At 36.4% G+C, this 23476-nt stretch overlaps 1 protein-coding gene across 4 annotated transcripts in view; it reads right to left on the bottom strand.

Annotated features, from left to right (window-relative positions):
• The window catches only part of LOC129775032 (adenylyl cyclase-associated protein 1), a 64819-nt gene that overhangs the window by 22772 nt on the left and 18571 nt on the right, over window positions 1–23476 (bottom strand). For 3 of the 4 annotated variants that reach the window (XM_055779194.1, XM_055779196.1, XM_055779195.1), the window contains exons 3-4: window positions 17238–17979; window positions 9126–9304 (exon numbers count right to left, since the gene is read on the bottom strand). The exons of the other annotated variant lie outside the window; for it this stretch is intronic. In XM_055779194.1, coding sequence (XP_055635169.1) covers window positions 9126–9304; window positions 17238–17979 — 921 coding nt within the window. The remainder of the gene's footprint in view (window positions 1–9125; window positions 9305–17237; window positions 17980–23476) is intronic. 4 annotated transcript variants of the gene reach the window in all.

Raw genomic sequence — 23476 nt, 5'->3', positions numbered from 1 at the left:
GGAGCTTCGCCCAATAGAGAAATATTGGGCGATTATGAAGCAGGCTCTCCGGAAGAACCCAAAAGTTGTCAAATCGGAGGCGGACTTCAAGAGAAAATGGATTTCTGTTCAAAAAAACTACAATCTGACGTTGTACAGAACCTTATGGACGGGGTTAAGAGGGAGGTGCGAGCATACGGACTTGGGCTCGAAGTATGAATAAAAAGAAAATGCCAAAAGTTGTTTAATAGTTTTTATTTTACTGTCTAAAATTTTCAAAAGGATCGGTCTACTGGGCGAATTACTACAGCGTTTTTTCCGTGATGCAATTTGATGTGACACACCCTTTACGAAGGAATGCTGGAGTGAATTCTCACGCAGTAAAAAAACTATCGATTAGAACTGGCGACGGTTCGGAGTCAAATGTTGAACCCCTCAATGGATTTGTTATAACTCAATTCCCTTCAATGGGAAGAACAAGCATGGAGACAATATATGGCATCTAAACCAGCAGACGATGCAAACTCACACATAGTTTTTGTTTTTTAATGGCTGACACAGCCAGGAAAACTTGCTGTGTCCGGAACCGAATAGAGAATATTTCTAGCATCGCTTGGAGCTCGATACATATCCCGGTCCGTTGATATGTCGTCGTAAAAAAAAAGAATAAATTTGTCAGTTTTTCGCGTCGGAATGTGTATATGTGCACATAGACATTGTACCATCACCACACTGATCGTCACAAAAATTGAGTTGTCTTATTCTGATGCACTCATTCCTCGTCATCAATCGTTTCAATTCACGTGCAAACGCACATACAATCTAAAGGTATTTGGTGATTAAACTTCATATAAAACATGCAATGAAAAAGAAATTACACAAAGATCGAAACATTGACCCAATTCCCAGACAACAATGTTTGGCAAAAACGTGCTCCCGATGGGAAAATGATCAACGATGTACGAATGCCCAGTTAAGAAACAATTCATCAGCTAAATATACATTTCATCTCGCACGTCGAAAAACTTCGCGTCGTTTCATCTCGCAAAACAAAAAACATTCTCCCACAGTGATGCCTCGAGGTGGTGGTAGGCAAATGGGGAGCGAAAACATGGATGGAAATTTTATTTTTATCCATCTGGTATTATTGCTTCGGATCAAGAGTGACACTTTCTGGTTAAAAAGCTAACACATCACCTCCAGCCTTGTACTGGAGCGTCACATCGTACAGGACAGCAAAACAGTGCAGCATCTACTCATTAAGGTCGATTCTCAAATAACGCCACCGACCCAGTTAAATACCAAGCGTTTCCGGAACGGTGACATTACACGTTACATGAGGCGGGAATCGAACTTTATTCACCCACTGCTGGTGGTAATAATTTTCTCTTCGGTGAGTTAAGGGTAAGTGGTGTGATGTACTCGCATATAGTCGGGTTAATTTACAACCGGCAGGTGAGCGATAACAAACCACACGTTAATCGAATTAGTGATGATATATGTAGATAGGTGTGTACTAGCGTGGGAAATACGTTCATGATAGGTGGTGGTTCTAATTATTAAATGTATGAGTCGTGTCCTCCAGTTATCGTTAAAATATCAAGAAGAGACGGATATTCAAATGTTTTTGAGTGTTCTATTTGATTCAAGCAGTTTCTAAAATCTCGATTATATAGATTCTAGAAGATTGGACCTCATTTGGCTTTTGATCGTATAATTATATGTTTGTCCAATTTACGATTGCTGTTCGAACGAATCTATTTGTTTACTGACTCGATAACTTGATTGGAGTTGTACAATAATTTAAATAAAATTTATTTTCTAATACGTTTGAATGCATTCATTAAACCGATTTGTCTCATATGCCGAACACTTAAGCCAATAAACAGTGTCTCATTACTTAAAATGGTACTCTTTCGCGAAATTAATTTGATTTTTGGATACAATAAAGCCTTCTTTTTCATTTGACTACAAGAAAATTGATTTAAAAATACATATTCGTGATGAAAAAAAAAATGTTAATCACTTTTGTCTCAAAATCCGAACACAATTTTTGTCACTGACTAATATTCCGAACACTTTTGTCTCAAATTTCGAACAGCGAAAATGCAATTTACAAAAAAATATCATAACTTTGAAACTACTGGACCGATACATATGACCGATATATCAAATTAAAGTCAATTAGCTTTTTTTTTGAAAAATATAGCAAAAAATTGGATTGGGCTTTCGTAATTATTGATTATATTTGTTTCTTATACTTTACACGGTTTCGGGACCAAGGGTGCTATATCAGTATCGATACCTGTGAATGATGTTAAAATGAAGTCTATAACCTCAAGAATGTCAGGGGTTTGAATATTAAATTATTTATAACATCAAAGTTCAGTGAATTCACATTTAAAAATGAAGTGTTCGCACTTTGAATCATGCGTCGAAACTTGATTTATATTCCGAACACTAATTTTAATGAAAATTTCTATTTTATGCAGAAATCTTCATTCTTCATCATTTCATTTCATCTATTTATTGTAGATTCTTACCATTCCAAGCACTTAACATGAAAACAACAAACAAAATAGTTGAAAAAACTACAAAAACTGAAAAATTAACAATGCTTGTTTTTTACAGAATTTGCTAACGCCAACATTTCATCATTGGTTTGACTGTCACTTTTTTGCAAATGCTTAATATTATGAATCATAGGCTGTATCGATACCTGTAAATGATGTTAAAATGAAGCCTATACCTCAAAGAATATCTGTGTTTTCATTATTCAATTATTTAGAACATAAAAGTTTAGTAAATTTACATTTAAAAATGGAGTGTTCGGAATTCGAGACTGTTCGGAATATGAGACAAAACGGTAGCATTTGAATGTATTCATTACAGTAAAACCTGTTTTTGGGCGGTTTTTTTTTGTGCGGTGTATGAAAAGAAGCATATTTGACGAAGTTATCGTCCATTTAGTTTTTTTCGATTTTTTATATGCATTTCAGTGCGAAAAAAGCATATTTGCGTCTCAATTATTCACTTCTCTAATCATTCCTCTCCTCTCATCAAATGCTCTAAGTTTTTCTAAGTTTTTGCATGACATGATATCAAGCAGCAACACGTTTCGACATGCAACTAAAAGCACGAAACAGCCACGCGCAACCAAAAAGGCAAAGAGTCCCATCGCAAAGCAGGGAACCAAAAGGAAATTGAACGGTGAATGGCGTGGATTTGACAACTACCGCACAAAAAAAGTTTTTTCAAAATGTGTACCGAACACGATTTTTTAAAGCTGCTGGTGAAGTTTTGCACGATTTTTTTTATGCGACTTTTTTGTGTGGTCCCTATACCCCGCACAAAAAAAGGTTTGTCTGTATATCAATATAGCGAATATTCATACAGTTCTGATAACAACAAAGAGCAGGAAATCCTAATTTGGCAAGACAACATTACTGGCACAATTTGCAACAGGAGCCCAAACATGAGAACAATGAGTCGGAATTTTACAGGTACACTTATGATTCAAGGAGCTCTCTCTTCCACTTATAAACTCTCAAAGGGTGCCAATGAAAATGGTCATCTCGAATTTCAAAAAGTTACCCGATGAAAAATGTTTACCACCTCGAAAAAACACCCTATGCAAAGGTGTCAAAGTTTGAGTGTTTTGAAAATCGAAAAATCACCCAAAGGGGGAGTAAAGGAAATCGGGGTTTTAAAAAAAAATGTTGATGCCAAATGTTTTAAAATTGCATGAAACGTTGAGATCTAGTGTCATCTCGAAAAAATTGTTTTGTCAAAAATCGACATTCTGGGACTTAGTTTTTTTTGGGAGTACGAAACGAAAAGTATGGTTTTGAGTGCCAATAAACATAGTTATCACGATTTTTCATTCGGAACATGCTACGAAATGTTGATTTGCACGATAATATACCCCATGCAAAATATTAGCCCATTCGGACTTCATTTACAGGTGTCACAAACGTTAAAATTTGAGTTTTTTTGAAAAACGAAAAATCACCGAAAATCGAGGGTTTAAAAAAAATAGTTTGATGCCAAATGTCTTAAAATTGCATTAATCGTCGAGATTTACAGTTATCTCGAATTTTTTTTGTCAAAAACAATGTTTTTTTGGCACTTTGCCATTTTTCCGCCTGAAAAAACGATTTTTGACAATTTTTTTTTATATCTTTAAATCTCGACGTGTCATGCAGTTTTAAGACATTTGGCTTCATTGTTTTTTAAAACCCCGATTTCCTGTGATTTTTCGCCCAACCGAAACTCTAACGTCTGCGACACCAGTAAATGATGTCCGAATGAGCTAATATTTCGCATAGGGTATATTATCGTGCAAATCAACATTTCGTAGCAAGTTCCGAATGAAAAATCGAGATGGCACCCAAAACCACACTTTTCGTTTCGTACTCCGAAAAAGAACTAAGTCCTAGAACGTCGATTTTTGACAAAAAAAAGTTCAAGATGACACTAGATCTCGACGTGCAATTTTAAGACATTTGGCATTAAATTTTTTTTTCGAAAACCCAGATTTCCTTTACTTCCCGATTTTTTCGATTTTCAAAAAACTCAAACTTTGACTGCTTTGCGCCACTCTCCCTTAGGAGCTGATATTTTGTATAGGGTTTTTTCGAGGTGGTGAACATTTTGTATAGGGTAACTTTTTGAAACTTTAGGGTCGATTTTTTCCCATACATTAGTTGGCACCCTATTATATATGGACGAACATAGGTCGATTGTATATGATATCGCAGTGTTGGAAAGTAGATAAATCGAGAACGGAAAATACTATGGCTATGATTTTCCAGATTAATACTACATTCAATCGAAATCATTCGCAATAATGGATCGAGTATCTATTAAAATTTAGCTAAAGTTTCGTGTAATACAACGTGCGGTTCAGAATCAAGAGAAAGTTTTTCGAATGTGCTAAATTTCAGTGCCTATTGTTGAAAACACTTCTCCATTTAAATTCCCTCATAATTTCACTCATAACAGACGATTAGAAATCGAGTTATTACCCTATAAAATCGCATTCACACGTTCCGGTTCCGAACAGCTGATATGACAGTCAACCCGATCCCGAAAAGATGGAATGGAGAAGTCTTCTTTCGCATGTTCCCCCCGGTCAAAATGGTACCAAATCACAATTGTGCTGATCGATGACATGGTGGTAGCCCAGTTCAAGGTGATTGAAATCGAGAATGATGATTGAAAAAACACGTGTAAGAAGTTAGATTGAAATCGATGCGGTGCGGACAATCGTTATCGTGTCAACTTTGTTTACTTAGGATTCAGCCTAATGGGAGGGAAATACGAAAACATGGCGAGACGTGTTTTATGATCTGTTTGTCCCCCGGCACCCTGTAAGTTAAACAAAAAGGGGAACTTGCCCTCATTTTGCCCCCAAACATCGTTGATGATTAAAAAAAACAATAAAGTAACAAACGTTTATTTAATACATAGTTCAGTAAGTATGACAAAACATCAAATTTTCAACGAAAAACAAACAACAACAAATATTTAGTAGTCAATGTGACCTCTTTTGGCTTCAATTACCAATTTCAGACACTTTGGTATGCTGTCGATGATATGTATGTGCTGTGGGTCCTTATCGCCGTTCACAGAGCTGCACAATAGGCTTGTTTGTTATTGCCGATGATTGCCCACAATTTTTCAATTGGGTTCAAAACGATACTGTGGGCATTCCATGGCTTTATTGCGGGTCGAGCATATCGACATCTGATCCAACTGTAGAGTTATCCAATTTTCATAACACCATCGCTATTCAGATTTAATTTTTATTGAAATTCAATCCAGAAAACTAGGTTCCAATATTGGATTGGATAACACTACACCCAAAATTAATTTGTAGTACATCTTTTGACAACCTGATTTATAACATTAAATTAGCATAAAAATAACAAAGAAATGTGCTACCCTCCCATACTGGTACAGCATTTACTCAAGCGAGAGGTGAATTTGTGTATAATATTTGTGTATAGCCATTCTCCATGACAAACCGATGTAGTGATTCTCCGATTTTCGTTAAAATTAATAGTTTTGTTCCTTATCGCAAAATGTTAGACCCGTATTTTTTATTTTATTATTATTTTCGATTTTAGGGTGGTCCGAAAGATATTTTTTCCAATTTTTTCCTAAAATATTTTTTTTTCAAAAGTTCATAACTTTTGATCTACGAGGTCTGTTCAAAACGTATCGCAACATTCGAATTTACGCGAATTTTATAATTTTGGTGATCTTGATGCGTCATTTTGTTGTAACTTGCTAATTTCCATCTTAAATCTGCATTTATACGCATATATGCAGTCTCGATGGAATCTGCATATAATTCCATCGAGACTGCATATAATCGACTCCGCCCTGTACTAGGATTGGGCGATCATGGATCGATATTTGGTCGGAGTTCTGCCAGAACGAAGCAAGCGCCAAAAACATTATTTTGAGATATTTCAATTTGAAGTTTGGGCTCCCTCTAATTGGCCGTAGTTGATCAAATCTATTATTTTATCGCTCAAGTGTTACAAGCAGGATGTCTACAAAGCACTGAGACTATGAATGTCTGTAAAATAACGCATAATTATTGAAAAAAATTACTTTCAGTATTGGTACGCATGCACTCAGTTCACTTTGGCAGAATAAAAGTTAAAGAATATGGGTTTCGGTTCAGTGTGGTTGGATGTATTTTTAGTCTGAATTATTACTAAAATAATACTATTAAAATGGTTGAGAAAAACTTATGATTCTTCGTCGCTGATCAGGTCGTAATCAATATCAACAGTGTTTTGATAATCGGGAACCACCTTCATGAAGAATTCATGGTTTACAGGAGGTACATATTTCATTAGATGTTGGATGTCGTTGTACTTCGCACGGAAAGTACTTGGCCCATTTAGATGTAAAAGTTACATTTTGGCTTGACTAAAAAAGGTGAAGGGCTCCTAATCTCTTCCTCATGTCTAACTCAAAGAATGGATCGTCTGGGCCGTAACTATACTTAAACATATGTATTCCGGGTTTCGATTTTACCACAAAAATTACTTTCATACTTAGATAGTTCACATTGTCTTTGTTCTTATCTTTTTTTCTATTGATAAATAACTTTAGCAACGCTTCAGTGGAGAAAAAATAGTTGCTTATTATTGTAGTGACAAAAAACTTTTTCTTGTTTTGCTTACAAGATGAGGCAACTTCTCCCACTGATCTGGATAGAAAACGTTCCTCCGTTGAACTATTGAAATACGAGTTGATTTGGCAATAAATGCTGTTTGTGTTCCTCACGATGCTTTTTCGTAAAACTGTTTGAAATTTCACAGACGTTGCTCAAAAGACATTTTGTTATGAACAATTTTTGGACAATAATAGAAGTAATTGGCTTGAATCTTCTCAGCCGCAACTACCACCCCTCGTATGTTGATGTATGATTTGCCTGCATTTATATTACGCTTACGTGGTTTTTTCTTCCAAAATTGAGAATCAGCAGGATTACGTTTTTTTAGATACGGCGGCGAATCTACGTTCTCCTGATAAATATCCGAGATTTGTTCAATTGTTTGTTTTCTTGCTTGTTCTAAAGTGTTATGATCGGAGAAAATTTAAAAAAATGTACAGCCAGAGTGAACCAAGTCAAAAAGTGTCACCTAGAATATTATTGTCTCTTAAATTTCTATCCTCCATAACCAAGTCTTTCTCAATAACATCCTCCCTTCCATGCTGTGAGTCCACATCTTTGTTTATTTCGTATCCAGATTCGTTAATAAAGTGAAAAACAAAATTATGTAGCTGCTGGACACGCAAAACTTCTTTAGCTTTGCAGCCAGAGCGAACCAACTACATGCTACCTATTAATATAATATTATCACACAACACATTAGTATTTTGTAACGGCTCTTGAGTAATTTGATAAATAGTACATCTATTGACTCACTTTTGATAGAATAATATCTCAATAAATGGAAAAAAATTAAATTGAAAATGTATTATACTTGGTTCATTATGTCAAAATTTAGGAGAATCAATTTTGTAAGCTAGGTCATTACAAACAAGTGGTCATGTGGTATGGTACGGATGGATATTAGTTGTTGGATGGTAATAATGATAATGTTCAATTAATTTATTTTATTAAATAATTCCATGACGGTACAAGATGAATGCCCTGGAAAATATTTTTTTTCTGGGGTAGTTTTTGCTGACCTTCATGCTGAAAATCAAAATAAAATGCCTTTGGTGTTCGAATAGAAATGTGAAATGTTTATCCTGTGTTTAAAGAAAAGACAACACGAGTAAACAAATTGGAAAAAAGGCATTCGATTTTTCAAAGATCGATTCTTTGGTACCGATTTTATCAATGATTCGATCCCTACGCCGTTTATAAAATCGATTCGTCAAGATCGATCTTTTTCCAAAGATCACCCAATAACTAATAAATTCAAATAAAATTTAGAATAGTACTGGGTCTCAGAATAAAAATAAATCAAAATGTCTAAATACTGAAAAATAGTTTTTATTTCGTTGACGACATGTCTTGGTACACCAAAGTAAGGTGAGCTTAAATACTTTTGTTTTCACATTTTCATCTCAAAATTAAGGAAACTATTAGAAGGAAAAAGTTATAATGTGAAAAGTTTCCAATGAAGAAAAACTTCCTGGCTTTGAAGATTTTATTTTGCCCATACAATAAGCAAATCATGTCTTAGTCATCTGACTAGATTAAACGATTGTCATGCTTCGTAGGAAACTGATTTACTATTACTGAGAACAATGAACGGTGGACTATATATTCGATTTAATGATCATCCTTTTATTCGTAAATTAATATATTATCTTGATAGAAAGTAATTTTCAAATCATATCTGGAACAGGTGAGAAATAAAAGAAGTCAAACAAAAGCGTTCCCACAATCGGCTTACGCTGGCGCTAAGCCGCCTTTTCCCAATAATTTGCGTAATCGGCTATATCCTCAGCTGAAACGAATAAAAAAGAAGTAACCACATGAAGTGGAAAACTCACTCAACATGGGATGGGGAACGCTTTTGTGTGGGAATGGTATAGAACGAAAACCAAAACAATAAATTTCCCCCCTAACAAGCCAGCAAAGTTTCACTTCAACGAATTCAAACCTGCTTCGTGTGTACTGTCCTCCGTCGCCACAGTTGGTCCGAGCGGATCAAACCGCACCCGATGCTCGACTGCGGCATGGGCCGCATTCAGGAGCTCCGCAAAGAACCGATGTCGTCGCAGGGCCAACTCGTCACGACCGATTGGCGTTGTTGGTGGTTCCATGATGCCACCCTCTTCCCTGCGACGGCGAGCGTGTGCAATGGTAAAGCATAATGGAATAATGTTCATTGAGTTCGAAAGCCACTGGTAACCGCGTTTTTTTCTTCTTAACAAATTACCATCGTACGTGTTTATTGCGTAAAAATGTGATCTGTTTATAGAACCTATCGGACACGAATGAACGAATGAATGAATGGTTACGGTTAATGATGACATGAGGGAGATAGAATGATGTTACGACGCTGCTGTCTAGAACGAACAAAAGGTGAAACTCAGGGTTTCAATTACTGCTGCTGCTGCTGTTGACTGATAGAGCATGTTCACTTTCCTCGATAGCTCTTGCAGAAAGAAGCCTACGATTTAGGGTTCGTGTTCCAGAAATAATAGATCAGTAATAAAATACAGGTGGGTTAAAAACTGGATACATTACCGGAAAAAACTAGAGAATTCCATCATCTGGGGAACAGCGAGAAAAGAATCATGTTAACCTACTTAATTTGTTAATGAAAAACCCCTCTCTCGAGCAGCATTGTTCACTTTTGCCTGTTAACAAACAACATTATGTTTCCAGGCCATTTTCTGCCGCTTGAAACTTTTCGGATGGATTCCGCAAGCACTCATACTCAACCGTAAATATTTATACGACAGGAGATGAAATGTACAAGCGCGTAGGCCTTTTCTCGAACCCTCGCTGTTCTCGACTCGACATGCATTTGCGTCATCGAGAGAATGGAAACCGGGCGTTAGGGCGTGGACCGTGGACATCGACCCGAAGGCGGAAGGATGTCAGTGGTTGGTTGGTTACCGCGAGGAATACGGTTCTACACAGAGTCTATTTCTGTTTCCAAGGTTGGTGCACTTGATTCCAATTCAACTCGCAAAGGAGCAATTCCAAATTAAATCGACAAATGACAAAACATGAGTATTTTTGATTCGAATGAAAGCTTGTATTCCGTTTGGGTTGAAGGAAATATGAGTTTTCCACAGCATTTGGGAATTCTTTGACTCATGTGTAACTTTTGAAAAGGGCGTATCGATTTTAATAAGAGAAATCTTTGATAATTTATATCTTGAAACTATGAGTCGTACCGAAATAGTGTATTAGAAAGAGTTATAAAGTATTGATGTCCAAACTTGAAAGCTTAGAGGCGAATGAACTTCAAAGTTTAAAGCCTCTTAAAAACAAAGAAAGAAGAAGAACTTAAAAAATATACACTGTGAAAAAAAATTAGTACTTTCTTTTATTTACAAAAAAAACTTTAATTTGCAATATAAATAAATAAAAAAAATACAATATTTTTTAGTTTTTTTAAAAATTTGTTCATATAAAATAGAAGTCATGTAAAAAATTATAAAAAAAATGGTACAAGATGGTACACTGCCCATGATTGCATAGGAGACGTAATCGACAACACGAAGTGCTGGAAAACGCATTTTTGTTGTTTTTTGGCTTACAAGCATAACCATGCAAATTTCCGATGAAATGATCTGTCCAGTTGAAGGATATTATCGGCAAAAAGAGGGCCTAGGTGATTTTGCGGATTATAACATATTTTTTCCATTTAGAAAACGCTTGCGTCTATTTGCGGACCAGTGCCGAAAATATTCACGTTCACGGCATTCAAATGCGGCGAATTTCAGCCTGCCTTGTATTGACAACCTACTGCTCAAGCGAGAGTCGATAAATATGGAACAACACTATCAATGAACACCAGTGCAATGAACATCAACATCAGCTTGCTATAAAGTTCATTTTTCATTTGCATATTCATTTTCGCCATTATATTCGTAACGTCGAAATTGAATATCATTACGTGTTAGTGAAAATCAAAGCGTAAAATTCAACGTCAACTTATTCAGAGTGAAATCGATCAATGGTAAAGGAGCCATTTATTATACAAAATTCTTGTTTTTTGCGACAATGAAATGTATGGTATAACTCTAGCTATATTTTATGAATCTACTCCCGATTGACCAGAAATGGCGTACACCCCAATTATATGGGCAATGGGTGACAATAACAGACGAGCGAAAAACGAACATACTCTTGTTTTGATTTACGGTTTAATGATACTGGCTATAAATGACTAGCAATCATATAAAACCCCTACGATATGGGTATTGGATTGAAGGGCTTAAACAGCGGAAGTCGAATGTCGTATTCCGGTAGCTTCCGGTGCATTGAAAACCGCCCTAGGAGACCGAAAATGGAGCTAGTGAAATGGAGTTAGATAAAGAAAGTGTTAGAAACTAAGATCGCAAAATGACGATAAAAGATCATATAAATCGGAAACGGAAACGGGAACGGACCGTACCCTTCACGGTAAAGATCTCGAGTTCAATTCTCACTCCCGACATTCTTCCGAAAATGGAAGTGAAAAGCCAGCCAAAAAGTGTTGAAAGTTATTATAATACAGTATAAAAAAGAAAAAGAAACGGAAACGGAACGCTCAACGCCGTTCAATGCTAGATGTCGCTCAACCGCACAACGGTCAACGCTCAACGAAAGCTAATGTTGCCTTCTCCGGATTCCATTGTTTCTAAATATGGAAATCAAACACGTTTTCAATAGAAATTCACTGCAAGCGATGAAGATTAACTTAACGTTCGTGATAATCACCTGAAATTATTGACAGTAATGGAAGTGCCTGAATGCAGGCTTTCCGAAATTCGTTCATGCTCTATTCGTTCAATATACCAGACAAAGTTCACGCGTCTCGACTCTTGTGTTATACTCATTATGACAGATATGGCGTTGAGTTTTAACAGAAGAAAATGATTAAATGTTGAGTATGTGGAATTATTCAATGTTGAATCCGAGGAGTCATAATGCTAAGAAGCAATATTATTTTAATTTTACTACTGATCTGATTGTTTCATTATCTACTTGAAGATTCAAACAAGAAATTTTAGTAATTATAACATTAAAAAACACAATCGCTTCTCTTTGATCATCGTGTACAGAAAATAGTAATTATATGAGCAGCGTTTCAATGGTTTCTTATATTCATCTATTAGGAAACACTAAGTAATAAGACACTATCGTGACAGACATGTTTGGGCTCTACAAAGAATGTGATTCTACTGTAGATTTAGCTTATAGCACATAATGCTGACAATTGTTAATTTTCGAACGATGTATGAAAGCTGTATGAAACTACGTCTGTTATGCGGACAAACAGTGATTTTTCGGAAACGATTTTTCGAAATTGCTCGAATGTTTTCGAACAAAAAATATTTGTTTGCATGTTGAGCAAACGTATTACATTGTGTAGAATGCGAAACAGCGAAAAAGTCGATTTTGTTCATTTTGTCGTTTACGCCTCGTATACAAACATGGGCAGTACAGCTCGGACTCGATTATATACAGAATCAATTATATGTGATTCGATTATATACAATTTTGGACTCGATTATTATATACAGTTTGGAAAAACATATTTTTTTTATATTTCAAACTAGCTGACCCGGCAAACTTCGTCCCGCCCAAAATTTGTTTTTTGTTATCAATACCTTCAAATATTCACGTTTTCTTACTAAGCGCATGCCCATGAGTCCAATCGCAAAACTGTTCATTGATTGATCTTTTAATCGACCCCATTGAATTTACCTTTTACTAAAAAATTCCTAGTACTTCTACCAAACTCATCATTATACTATCAGATTATTTTTAGACACAATTCTCGTTCAAGATTTTTCAACCACATGCAAATATCATGTTTCTCCGTTACATGGAATAAATGTTTGATACAGAAAATATGATAGAACAAAGACAGACCCCTCCCCTGTTCTCCCCTTAGAGAGGGGGAAAGAGTGTCTATTCATTATTTCGTGCCCCCTAAAAATCTTCACATGCCAAATGCTCCATTTGCTTGGAGTATTTGGTGGAGTATCTAACCACCATAGAATCATTCATTGCACCCTAAAACTTTCACATGCCAAATTTCGTTTCATTTGCTTGATTAATTCTCGAGTAATGCAGAAATTTGTGTAAAATTATTGTATGGTAAAAATGTTATTGAAATCCACGAATTTAGTTGTTCCACTACAATATCCTGTACAAAATTTTCTCATCTTCAAATGAAAGCATCAGAATCGTCTTTCGTAGCGTACTTTCTAATGTAGACCCAGTTTGAGGCAACAGAGTCCGAAACAAAAAAAAAGCTCTATAACTATGTCATTGTTGAAATTGGAACATATGCGTAGGAGGATTTTTTTTCATCAAATATGATCGTCTATCACCTCCTGAGATACCTGGATAAATTTATCTTTTTCATGTGAGAAAGGTTTTTTCTGACTGAATCACGAATCAAAAATCAAATTTCTCTTTTATTTTCTAAAATCAAAAAATTTTTTTAATCGATTATGTACAGGATTCGATTTGTTTTGGAAAGTTTTGGAAAAAAGTGAAAAATGATTTTTTGGACCATCGGTTAACTTTGAAAAATCATAACTCAAAAACGAAAATAACGCCACTCTGGTTTGACACATGTTATGTGAAAAATCCTCAGTTTTTCAGAAAAAATATAAAAACTATAGCGCCTTTGGTCCCGAGACTATGAAAACAATAAAAAACGAATACAATCAATTATAACAAGAACCGAATTCGAATTTTCTGAAAGCGTGATATTTTTTCAAAGAAGACCAGATGATTGGCTTTAATTTGATATGTCGATCATCTGAATCGGTCTAGTGATTCAAAAATTAGGAATTTAAAAAAAAAGTCATTTCTGGGAAAAAAGGAAAAAGTTGATTTTTCGGACAAACCTAAAATGGAAATGGCCACCCTACTGAAATGAAAGCATCAGAATCGTCTTTCGTAGCGTACTTTCTGATGTAGAGCCAGTTTGAGGCAACAGAGTCCGAAACAAAAAAAAAAGCTCTATAACTCTGTCATTGTTGAAATTGGAACATATGCGTAGGAGGATTTTTTTCATCAAATATGATCGTCGGGTCTAATGTTTCGCGATAAAGAACAAAACTACCACTTTCCACGAAAATCTGAGAACCACTATATCGGTTTGGCATGGAATGGCTGTATATATACAAATCTCGTGGTCGAACTCGGCACGACCGATTTTTATGAAATTATACACAAAAAAAATTGACATGCATGAGAATAGGTCGTAAACTATATACGATATCGCTATAGTACAGATTACTATATATTTAATACCGATAAGGGTGACCCCTATACAGAAAAAAAACTATATATAAACTATAATATTTTTTTTGCATGTTTTCTTAAATTTGGCTTTGAAAAAAACATATAATCTCTGATTTTTATACCCCATCCTCCATTTTCCTCGCGATTTTAGTATTTTTTTTCCAAATAATTTAACCGTCACTTGTTTTACAAATAGAACGAATTTATTTACGTTGTTAAACAATAGATGGCGCTACGTCCGCTTCATCGAACTTCCATTCACGCATGCGCCTTCACACAGTAACCTCAATTCGCTTAAAGCCAGGCGCATCGCATCGGCGAACTGGAAGCCTTTTTGAATGAGCACAATGAATTATTGAAATGCTTCAAATCACACATACACGGATTGAAAAATCACAATCATGCTATCAATTCTGATAGAGCGCCAACTGGAGAGCACGAGTGCGCATGTCCTTGAAGCCTTGGCTGGGATTATTGTAGGCGACTGCGCAGTGACAAGAAATTGTGATCCGAAGATGAAACAATAATCTGGATTTCTATGCCAAGAAACACGCCTTGAATTTATTTTGAGTTACATGTTCTAGGATATGTGTAACCACAGGAGTCAGAAGAAATTTCTTTCATGAACATAATTAAATACTTTTTAATGAACATTGGTAAGAGGAGACGAAGCAATCAAACAAATTTGACGCGATAAGGACAACGTCATTATCCGATGTAGTGAGCTGTGTCAACAATTTATGGTCGACATATACGCAAAGGTAGAGAGCGAACGACTACGATTCCTACGACACAATCAGCAGCAGGGGCGTGAGAAATAATATATACTCTTAAGAGACGCTATCAAGCACAACACAGCCTTCACTATTTCCAGACCAAAACGCATGCAATGTCATGACATTACAGCACATGTGTTCAAACAAAAATAAAGTCTCAAATGAACTCCATTACCACATTAGACGTATTCGGTCCCACACGTTGCTGGATATATTCGGTTGGATAGAATTTTAGTTTGAGTAATCGACATAATACGCCTTGAGGAAATCGATAGTGTAATTTCGTTGGAACTTCCATATCCATCTACTGATCGACTGCTCTCGTGTATTCTAAAATCCCAGAATTACCCGAACGGATCGCAAAATGGCCATTCCACACAACTCAAAATTCCATGCAACTCAAGTCCAATCGGGTTGTGCAAATGAGCCATACAATTCGACACAGATTTTATTGACCTTCGTGTTTCATTTCTGTGAAGGGAAAATGGTAATTGATTTTCGGATGAAAGAAACACGATTTTAGAACAAAAATTATATATGAAAATACTCTGCCAAAAGTATGCACACCGCGCTGGTGTGATCGATGTGCAGTATCACTCTCATGCCGTCTAAAGACGATGCTCGTACACACAGCTCATCGCGCGGATGTCGTCTATAGACGACGCTCGTAGCGAACAAGTTAGGGCTGAAATGTATGTACTGTGTAATAGGGAGAAAAATCTTGAACAAAAATTGTCTCTGATACTGATTTTACATTAGAAATAGTTGAGTTAGGGTTAGGACTATGTCTCCAATGTATTTAAACAACTTTGAGTCATAATTTTCATTCAAATTCATTGCATTCGGTTCTGCTAAGTATTTTTCACCAACGTCAGTCAGTGATTGAACGGAATTAGTCTCGATTTTCTCCATTTCACTTTTCTCCCTAGTTACAAATTGTCAAAACAGTCATACACACTTACACTTATGCATTAGTTGTTGTTCATTGACCGACCAAAATATTCACTTGAAAAATAACGACCAAAATATTTTTATTATATTCAATTTATATGGCGGAACATCGTTTGCTGGGTCAGCGTTTTCTATAGAAAAGACAATAAATTAGGAATATTTTTTTCAAATATCTCGAGAATGGCTGCATGTAGAAGGAGATTGTTAAAGAGCTTTTTGTTTGATTTCATATCAGGATTCATAATTTGTGGCTAAACATGATTGTTAACATACAAAAATTCGAAGTTACGAAAATCCTAAAAAAATCGATGTTCTACAAAGTTCGTAAAACATAGTTTTACCATCTTGGACCCATTTTCTAAATTTTCTACATGACTTCTATTTTATATGAACCAATTAAAAAAAAGAATTAAAAAAAAAAAACATGTATTTTAGATGTTGCAAATTAAAGTTTTTTTTTTGTAAATAAAAAAAGCAGTACTAATTTTTTTTCTCAGTGCTTTTTTTTCACGTTTTAACATCAATATTCTATAACTCTTTCTAAGACACTATTTCGGTACGACTCATGTTTTTGAGATATAAATTATCAAAGATTTCTCTTACTGAAATCGATAGTCCTTTTCAAAAGTTACACTTGAGTCAATTAATTCCCAAATGCTGTGGAAAATTCATATTTCCTCCAACCCAAACGGAATACAAACTTTCGTTCGAACCAAAAATATAAGTTTTTAAAATCTGTATTTTTAGTTCCATTTCATTTGGAATTGCACACATAATTAACACCTCTATCTTTCATGACTCGGCCTCATTCAGCCAACAGCAGTGGCAGTCAGCAAATCAGAACGGGATTAATCATTAATGGGAATGTGTTTGATGATTGGCGGAATGATCGAAATGCACGCTACATAACACTACTCTCTATATGTTGCATTCTGCAATTGATGAGTTGGCAAACGAAACGGATGCGCTATGATTCAGGGAACGCCGAAAAAATATATAATCGCTAATTTTCATGCAAAAAATGGCCAGAATCCGAGGTAACACAACAGTATACCAACATCATTAGTCGATCCTCGGCGAACCAGTCTGGCAGCGCAACTAGACCGGGAATAGAGCCCCGTTTGGTGGCATAGGGAGCACACATGTCACCCCGCGGCAGCATGGGTGGGATCGAGTCGGAAAACACTTCGTCATCGTCATTTGCCACCGCAGGCGAGTACTCTGGCAGTGGGATAATTTCAGTGCTGTCGTTATAGGCTACCTTCTTTTTGATCGATGATTTGGAAGAAGAACGTCGTGATAAACAACTTTCCCGTAAAGCAAATTGTCTGCGATTCGGCGCGTCTTCACTTCTGTCTCCCAATCCCGCCCGACTGACGGGTTCAGGTTCAGTTCCAGCTTCATTTGTCTCGGCTCTCGTTTCTCGTACATCATCATCACTTTGTTTATCAGGAGCAGTTCTAGGCGTATTATCACTAGCACTGTACAATTCACTGTTATTGTCGTTCTTTTCACTAACATTAATCCCATTTTCTTCTTCGCGAAAAACACTTTCCTCCTTTATGGCATAACTGTGCACATCATCGATTGTTTCCTCAATCGTCGCTTGACTGTTGCTCGTATCACTCTGCAGTCGCTGGTTGGTATCCAAAGATGCAGCCTCTTCATCGCCATTATCCTTGGGTTGTTTTCCGTCGTCCTCTGATACTTCCAACGTGGGAGAAGTTTGGAGAGTTTCAATTTCTGACGCTGGGTGTAGGTTTTCTGTGGAAACGTTCGTATCCATGCAATGTGATTCAACTGAAAATATCGAATGGTTTTATTTGCTGCGTATACGACCTATCGTTCCATCAGTTTCCACTTTCTTTTGGGTACTTACAATGCTATTCATATTTTGTATGCAAATTAGCAATTATTCGTTTATAATTTGTGAGAAGAATATGAGTATGTCGGCATAACCTTTTTGTCAAAAGGATTCCTTTTCGGTGCCAACCGAAATCAAACGCACTCAACGATCCCCAAAAGCCCGGAACAATAGCAAGAGGAGAAAACAAAAAAAAATCACATAAATTACTTAACCCGGAACGCAATAACTTTTCCCAGATTTAATCTAATATTTTCTTTTCATCATGTCTGTGTTGAGGTTGGAGCGGAATGAAAGTTTTTAAGGAGTCTTTGTTAGCAAACCGCTGGCGGATGATATCAGTTGAATGTTTGTTAAAAATATGCGTTTTTCTTTTCACGCAATTACGAGGGGCGCGAGGACGAGAATAACTGTGACCTTTATATGAGCAACCTGACGCGCAATCTTTTTCACTCATCCATATAATTCTTCAAAAAATTACAGCAATGCGTAATAACGTTTCACCACAGGAGGAGCATGAGACACTTGTGTAACCGTTGTGGAACAACGTGTTTCGTTTGCCACACAAAGAGAACAACATTTTGTCTGAAAAACAAGCAATTTTTGCATTCCATTTCATAGAATAATTAACCCTTTGCGGTCGTATTAATTTTGGACAAGAGTGTCGAACTGGTCGGAATTATTTTTCCTTGAAAAACCAGTGATAAATGCAATATTTTGAAAAATAAACATTTTTACGGGTTTTTTGTGAACGTATACAGGGTGGTGCATGAGTCACCCAACCGATTTGCACAAAAAAAAATTCGTATAAAAAACAGGAAGTGGGTTATATCTATGGTATAATCACAAGGGTGACGTAGGACTATCGTTGATTTAGAGATCATTTGTTTGAAGTTGAATCTAAATCCATTCTGAATGAATGAATAAATGAATATTTGGGGGACTTCGAAAACGAGAGCGTTACGTTGGAGGCACAAGGTTTTATGCATCCAATATAGGATACGAAAAACCTTCTTCTGAAGAATAGTCTTCAAAAGCTTTCCTGCTAACTGCACTTGATTGACAAATCACAAAACCAAAGGTATTATATGGATATTTTGTGGATAGAAAACATTAAAATAAACTCTTTCGCTTGAATGTAATTTTCAATTCCAAGGGGAACTGGCAGATTATTTTCCAGCAACGATTAGATATTTCCACATTTTCCTCGATACTGGAAGCCCACCAGTAGTTAATACTAACTCGATAACCACCTGTTAATAGCACTTGATTGAAAAATATTTGGTCACAGTGTTACATGGATAGAAAACATTAAAATAAACTCTTTCACATGAATGTATTTTTAAATTCCCAAAGGAACTGGCAGATTATTTTCCAGCAATGATTAGATCTTTCCGGAACTTTCTCGATGCTGAATGGCATCCAAACGGAAAGAATTCCGCGCGTGTATGTGTCGATCCTTCGCCGTCCACCTCGTCCAGCACGTTAGGCAACGATGTTGTCTTATCGATGTCCTCACGAAAAATGAATGCGTCTCACCACCAGAATATCGCTTAAGTATGTTTTGTGTGTGTGATTGAAACGAGAGAAGGTGTGGTTTACGATGGCAATTTGGAAGGCAAACTACAGGGGAATAAACTCTCTGAGCTCGAAACTTTCGGCGACTGAGCAATAATCGATTGCGTGCGCATACAATATTGGATACGGAAATATAGAATAATCTTCAGAAGCTTTCCTGCTAATTACACTTGGTTGAAAAATTACAAAATCAAATGTATTTTGTAGCTGTGTTATTTGGTTAGAAAACATTAAAATAAACTCTTTCACATGAATGTATTTTTAAATTCCCAGAGGAACTGGCAGATTATATTCCAGAAATGATTAGATCTTTCCGGAACTTTCTCGATGCTGAATGGCATCCAAACGGAAACAATTCCGCGCGTGTATGTGTGTGTGTAGCGATGTCTTCCCGGGGAACCGTTTGTGGCAACAACAACAACAGCGACAACATGCTCCAATCGCTGTTCAATTAGAACTGAGTGGATTTTCCGAGCGGCGCTCGCTTATATACCGATTGGTGATTTCAATAGCCTGTTTTGAGAACAATTTTAAGGCTATTGAAACAAGTTTTTGGATCAAAAAGTAACAAGTATATAACGCGTAGACATTATATCTTTCGAATGAAGTGTTTATCATACCATTATCGTTCAGTTGTTTAGGAGCTATTAACGCTCAAAATCTCGGTCTCCGGCGTAACGCTTTCAGTTTCGAAACTTTGATTTTACACCCCGGTATAGAAATGAGAGACGTAGTCCTACGTCAAAAAAAAAGTCTCACGATACAGAATCTTTATCCTCGAATAAAAAACGATACAAAGTCGACAACTGAACCGCTCAGGAACACGCTCGATAGTTACAGCGCGATCGTTATTTTTTTCCTTCAGAGAGCGTTGCGTGACTTATGCGCCACCCTGTATATGTATCAACATAACAAAGTATTTTAATGTAATGTTTTTATATGAAAAAGAATTTGTCGCTTGAGACACTTTTGCGATTATTCAAATAACATGAGACGTTTATGCAACCAGTAGTTCTGATACTTATGAACAGTCTTTTCCATCACACCAAAGTGTTACAATAGCTAAATTCAGCTGTTATGATTTTTGTACCACATTCCTATGCGTTCAACGCACTGTGCGTTGTCCTGTGCGGGTGACTACTTTGTTTGACACTGAGTACCGTTATCTATTACTGATAGGAGCACCGTATTGATTCGTGAACAGGTTTACTAGACATCAAGCTTCGTTTAGGAAAAGTGTAAACTGATACTTGGTTGAGTAAAATATAAGATTAGCATGGTTTCTTGCTGTGGTGGCTCAGAGCAGACAAACGACCACGAAGAGTTAATAGAATAATTCAGAATTCCATACGTTATTTATTCGATTTATTCTAGAACCTCTAGAAGATACGGTTTTATTTGGGCAAAACTTGAAAAATCTAGTATTTATTGCTTTATGTCCATAAAATCACTGATAAAAGATCGTCACAAAACTGCTCGATAATGTGAATCATTGAGGTACATTCAATCGAAAAATTGATTATACACATGCTACTTGACGATACTCTCCATTTATGTGGTTCAACATATTTTGAATAGATTACTTCTTTTGATGCATATTAATAACACACATATTTAAATAACCATGCGCACAAGAAAATTTCACGAAAAGTTTTTTGTTAATTATTTATTACAACAAATTGAAAGCAATCTCTATTGTAAGCCTCGCAAAATTGAGTGTACACCTGAAATTTCTCCAAACAAGATCTTTGCGAATTGGCGTACATTTTTATCGTTAGTGTGTGACGTCAACACCAAATCACTGCTTAGGCAATGTTGGTTTTTGTTTTTTGTAGATGTCATAGTCAACTGAGAATAGTCAGCTGACTATCTGACTGACTATATCCGTATTCAGTTAGTAATGACTTTTGCCTTCTTCACGCAGTTTCTCCGCCAAAACGACTAAAAAATCAGGCGGGCGTTTAGTATCTCCCTCTACGGACTCGACTAAATCATTTCATTCTTCCCAGTCAAATTGTCCTCATTTTATTTTGGAGTGACTTCCCCCAAAAAGTATTCGTTCCTCTCTTTCTCTCTCCCATGTACGAGTGTATGCATCGATGTTTGAGTTCAACGTGGTTTAACATACACCACAGGTGAGCTAGATTGTTTTGTATCTTACACGTATAAAATAGCGTGCAGTGTGTGTGCGCTATTTTGCACGTTATTTACTAATACTAACGCGAGGACCTTTATAGCATACTTGAACAGCATCTGAGAGGTCGTGTTGGCCGTAAAAAGTGTTTCATCTCAAAGGTGAATATGAAAAAACGACTACAGTTTGCTAAGGCATATGACAGGAGTTCAGGAACAAAGTCTTTTATACGGATGAACCGGAAACCAATCTCTTTGAATCGGATGGAAGACAGAGTATCTATGGTGGGAAATCAAGAACCATACATCCATCATAATCCATGGAACGAAGCGGAACTCAAAATGACTATTACGGAGATCTGAGAGGCACTTCCGTCTACAGTGACTAGAAATCTTGCCTCGGTGCTTGCAGGAAGTGCTGGACGCCAAAGAGGGACCATACCAAATATTAGGGGATTGATTTTTGTTATTTTTTATTTCTGAACTGATTTCAATTTGAACAAACTTGAATTGTACACTCAATTTTGCTACGTCTTAATTGGAATTTGTTTTGTTTGTATTTCAAACATGAAGTAGAAATGTGACCATTTTAATGTTTTTCTTATCACTACATGAGAGTAAAATGGATCGATTTTACGATGAATATATGTCGCATTTAATTTTTTACTTTTTAACCCCAAAAAACTTCAAAATAACAAACCAGTACTCAATTTTGCGATTGACTGTACATAAGAACACGTTTTATGGCTATAGATCACTGCATCGAACCTATCCTCAATCTTCTGTCCTTTTTCTTTCAACGCGATTTTTGACATTTCTTTAGTATTTGTTTTTACCATCTTCGTTTATATAGTTTTCGCACTCACGAAGAATGTTTTCGGCATAGTTTCGCATAGACAAAGACAGTTCGGCATAGTTTCGGCTTAGCAATTGGTGGAATTAGCCCATGATCGAGCAGAATGGAGGTAAGTAGTGGATACAGCGGAATACGCGGTAATACCATTGCAAACGCATGAGCATGCCATGGATAAACGGAAGGTAGAATGTGGAAGAGGAAGTACAAGATTTTGATATCCGAGAATAGGCTAACATATACTTCGACCTCGCCAGAGATATCCAGTGGTGCTACCGAGACAGGTAGCTTGGCACTTTGAACATTACAGAGAAACACGACACTGAGAGATGATTGCAACAGAAGGGAGGATCACATATTTCTCTTTCGACTGTGTACAGGACGCACATGAATTAGGCAGCAGCGGATTATACAATGTGACTCTAAACGTAGAACATATAGTTATCAATTGCTGCATAATCTCGGAGAACAAATAGACCTTCCAAAATCCATCAGAGACGCATGAGGTGATGATCTGGCAAATGAAGAAAAAAGGTTATGCTTATGGAAAAATGCTCTACAGCGAAAATTAGAATAAAAATTTAATAGGGGGTATTTTTCGCCCAGCTCTGGCTTTAAATTTTCTCAGTGCATTTGTCAATTTGAAAAACTTAAATAAACTCTCGTCTTTGAGAAAGGACTTTTGGAAAGTCTCGCTGTCGCTGCCGTCTGGTCATTAGCTGGATGACTGATAAATTATGAATGACTTAATGTTGACTTTTTTTCCGATCGATCATTAAATTTTCGAGAATACGAGCATTGTTTCCAGATTAAAAGTGGCGTCAAAGTGTAGCGCATTTCAAGCTGGATGTGAAAAAGGTATTTTCTAG

The sequence above is a fragment of the Toxorhynchites rutilus genome, chromosome 3 (genome assembly GCF_029784135.1).
Source record: "Toxorhynchites rutilus septentrionalis strain SRP chromosome 3, ASM2978413v1, whole genome shotgun sequence".
Taxonomy (NCBI): Eukaryota; Metazoa; Arthropoda; class Insecta; order Diptera; family Culicidae; genus Toxorhynchites; species Toxorhynchites rutilus.
The sequence above is the reverse complement of the archived record's forward strand: the minus strand, read 5'-3'. Positions and strand labels throughout refer to the sequence as shown.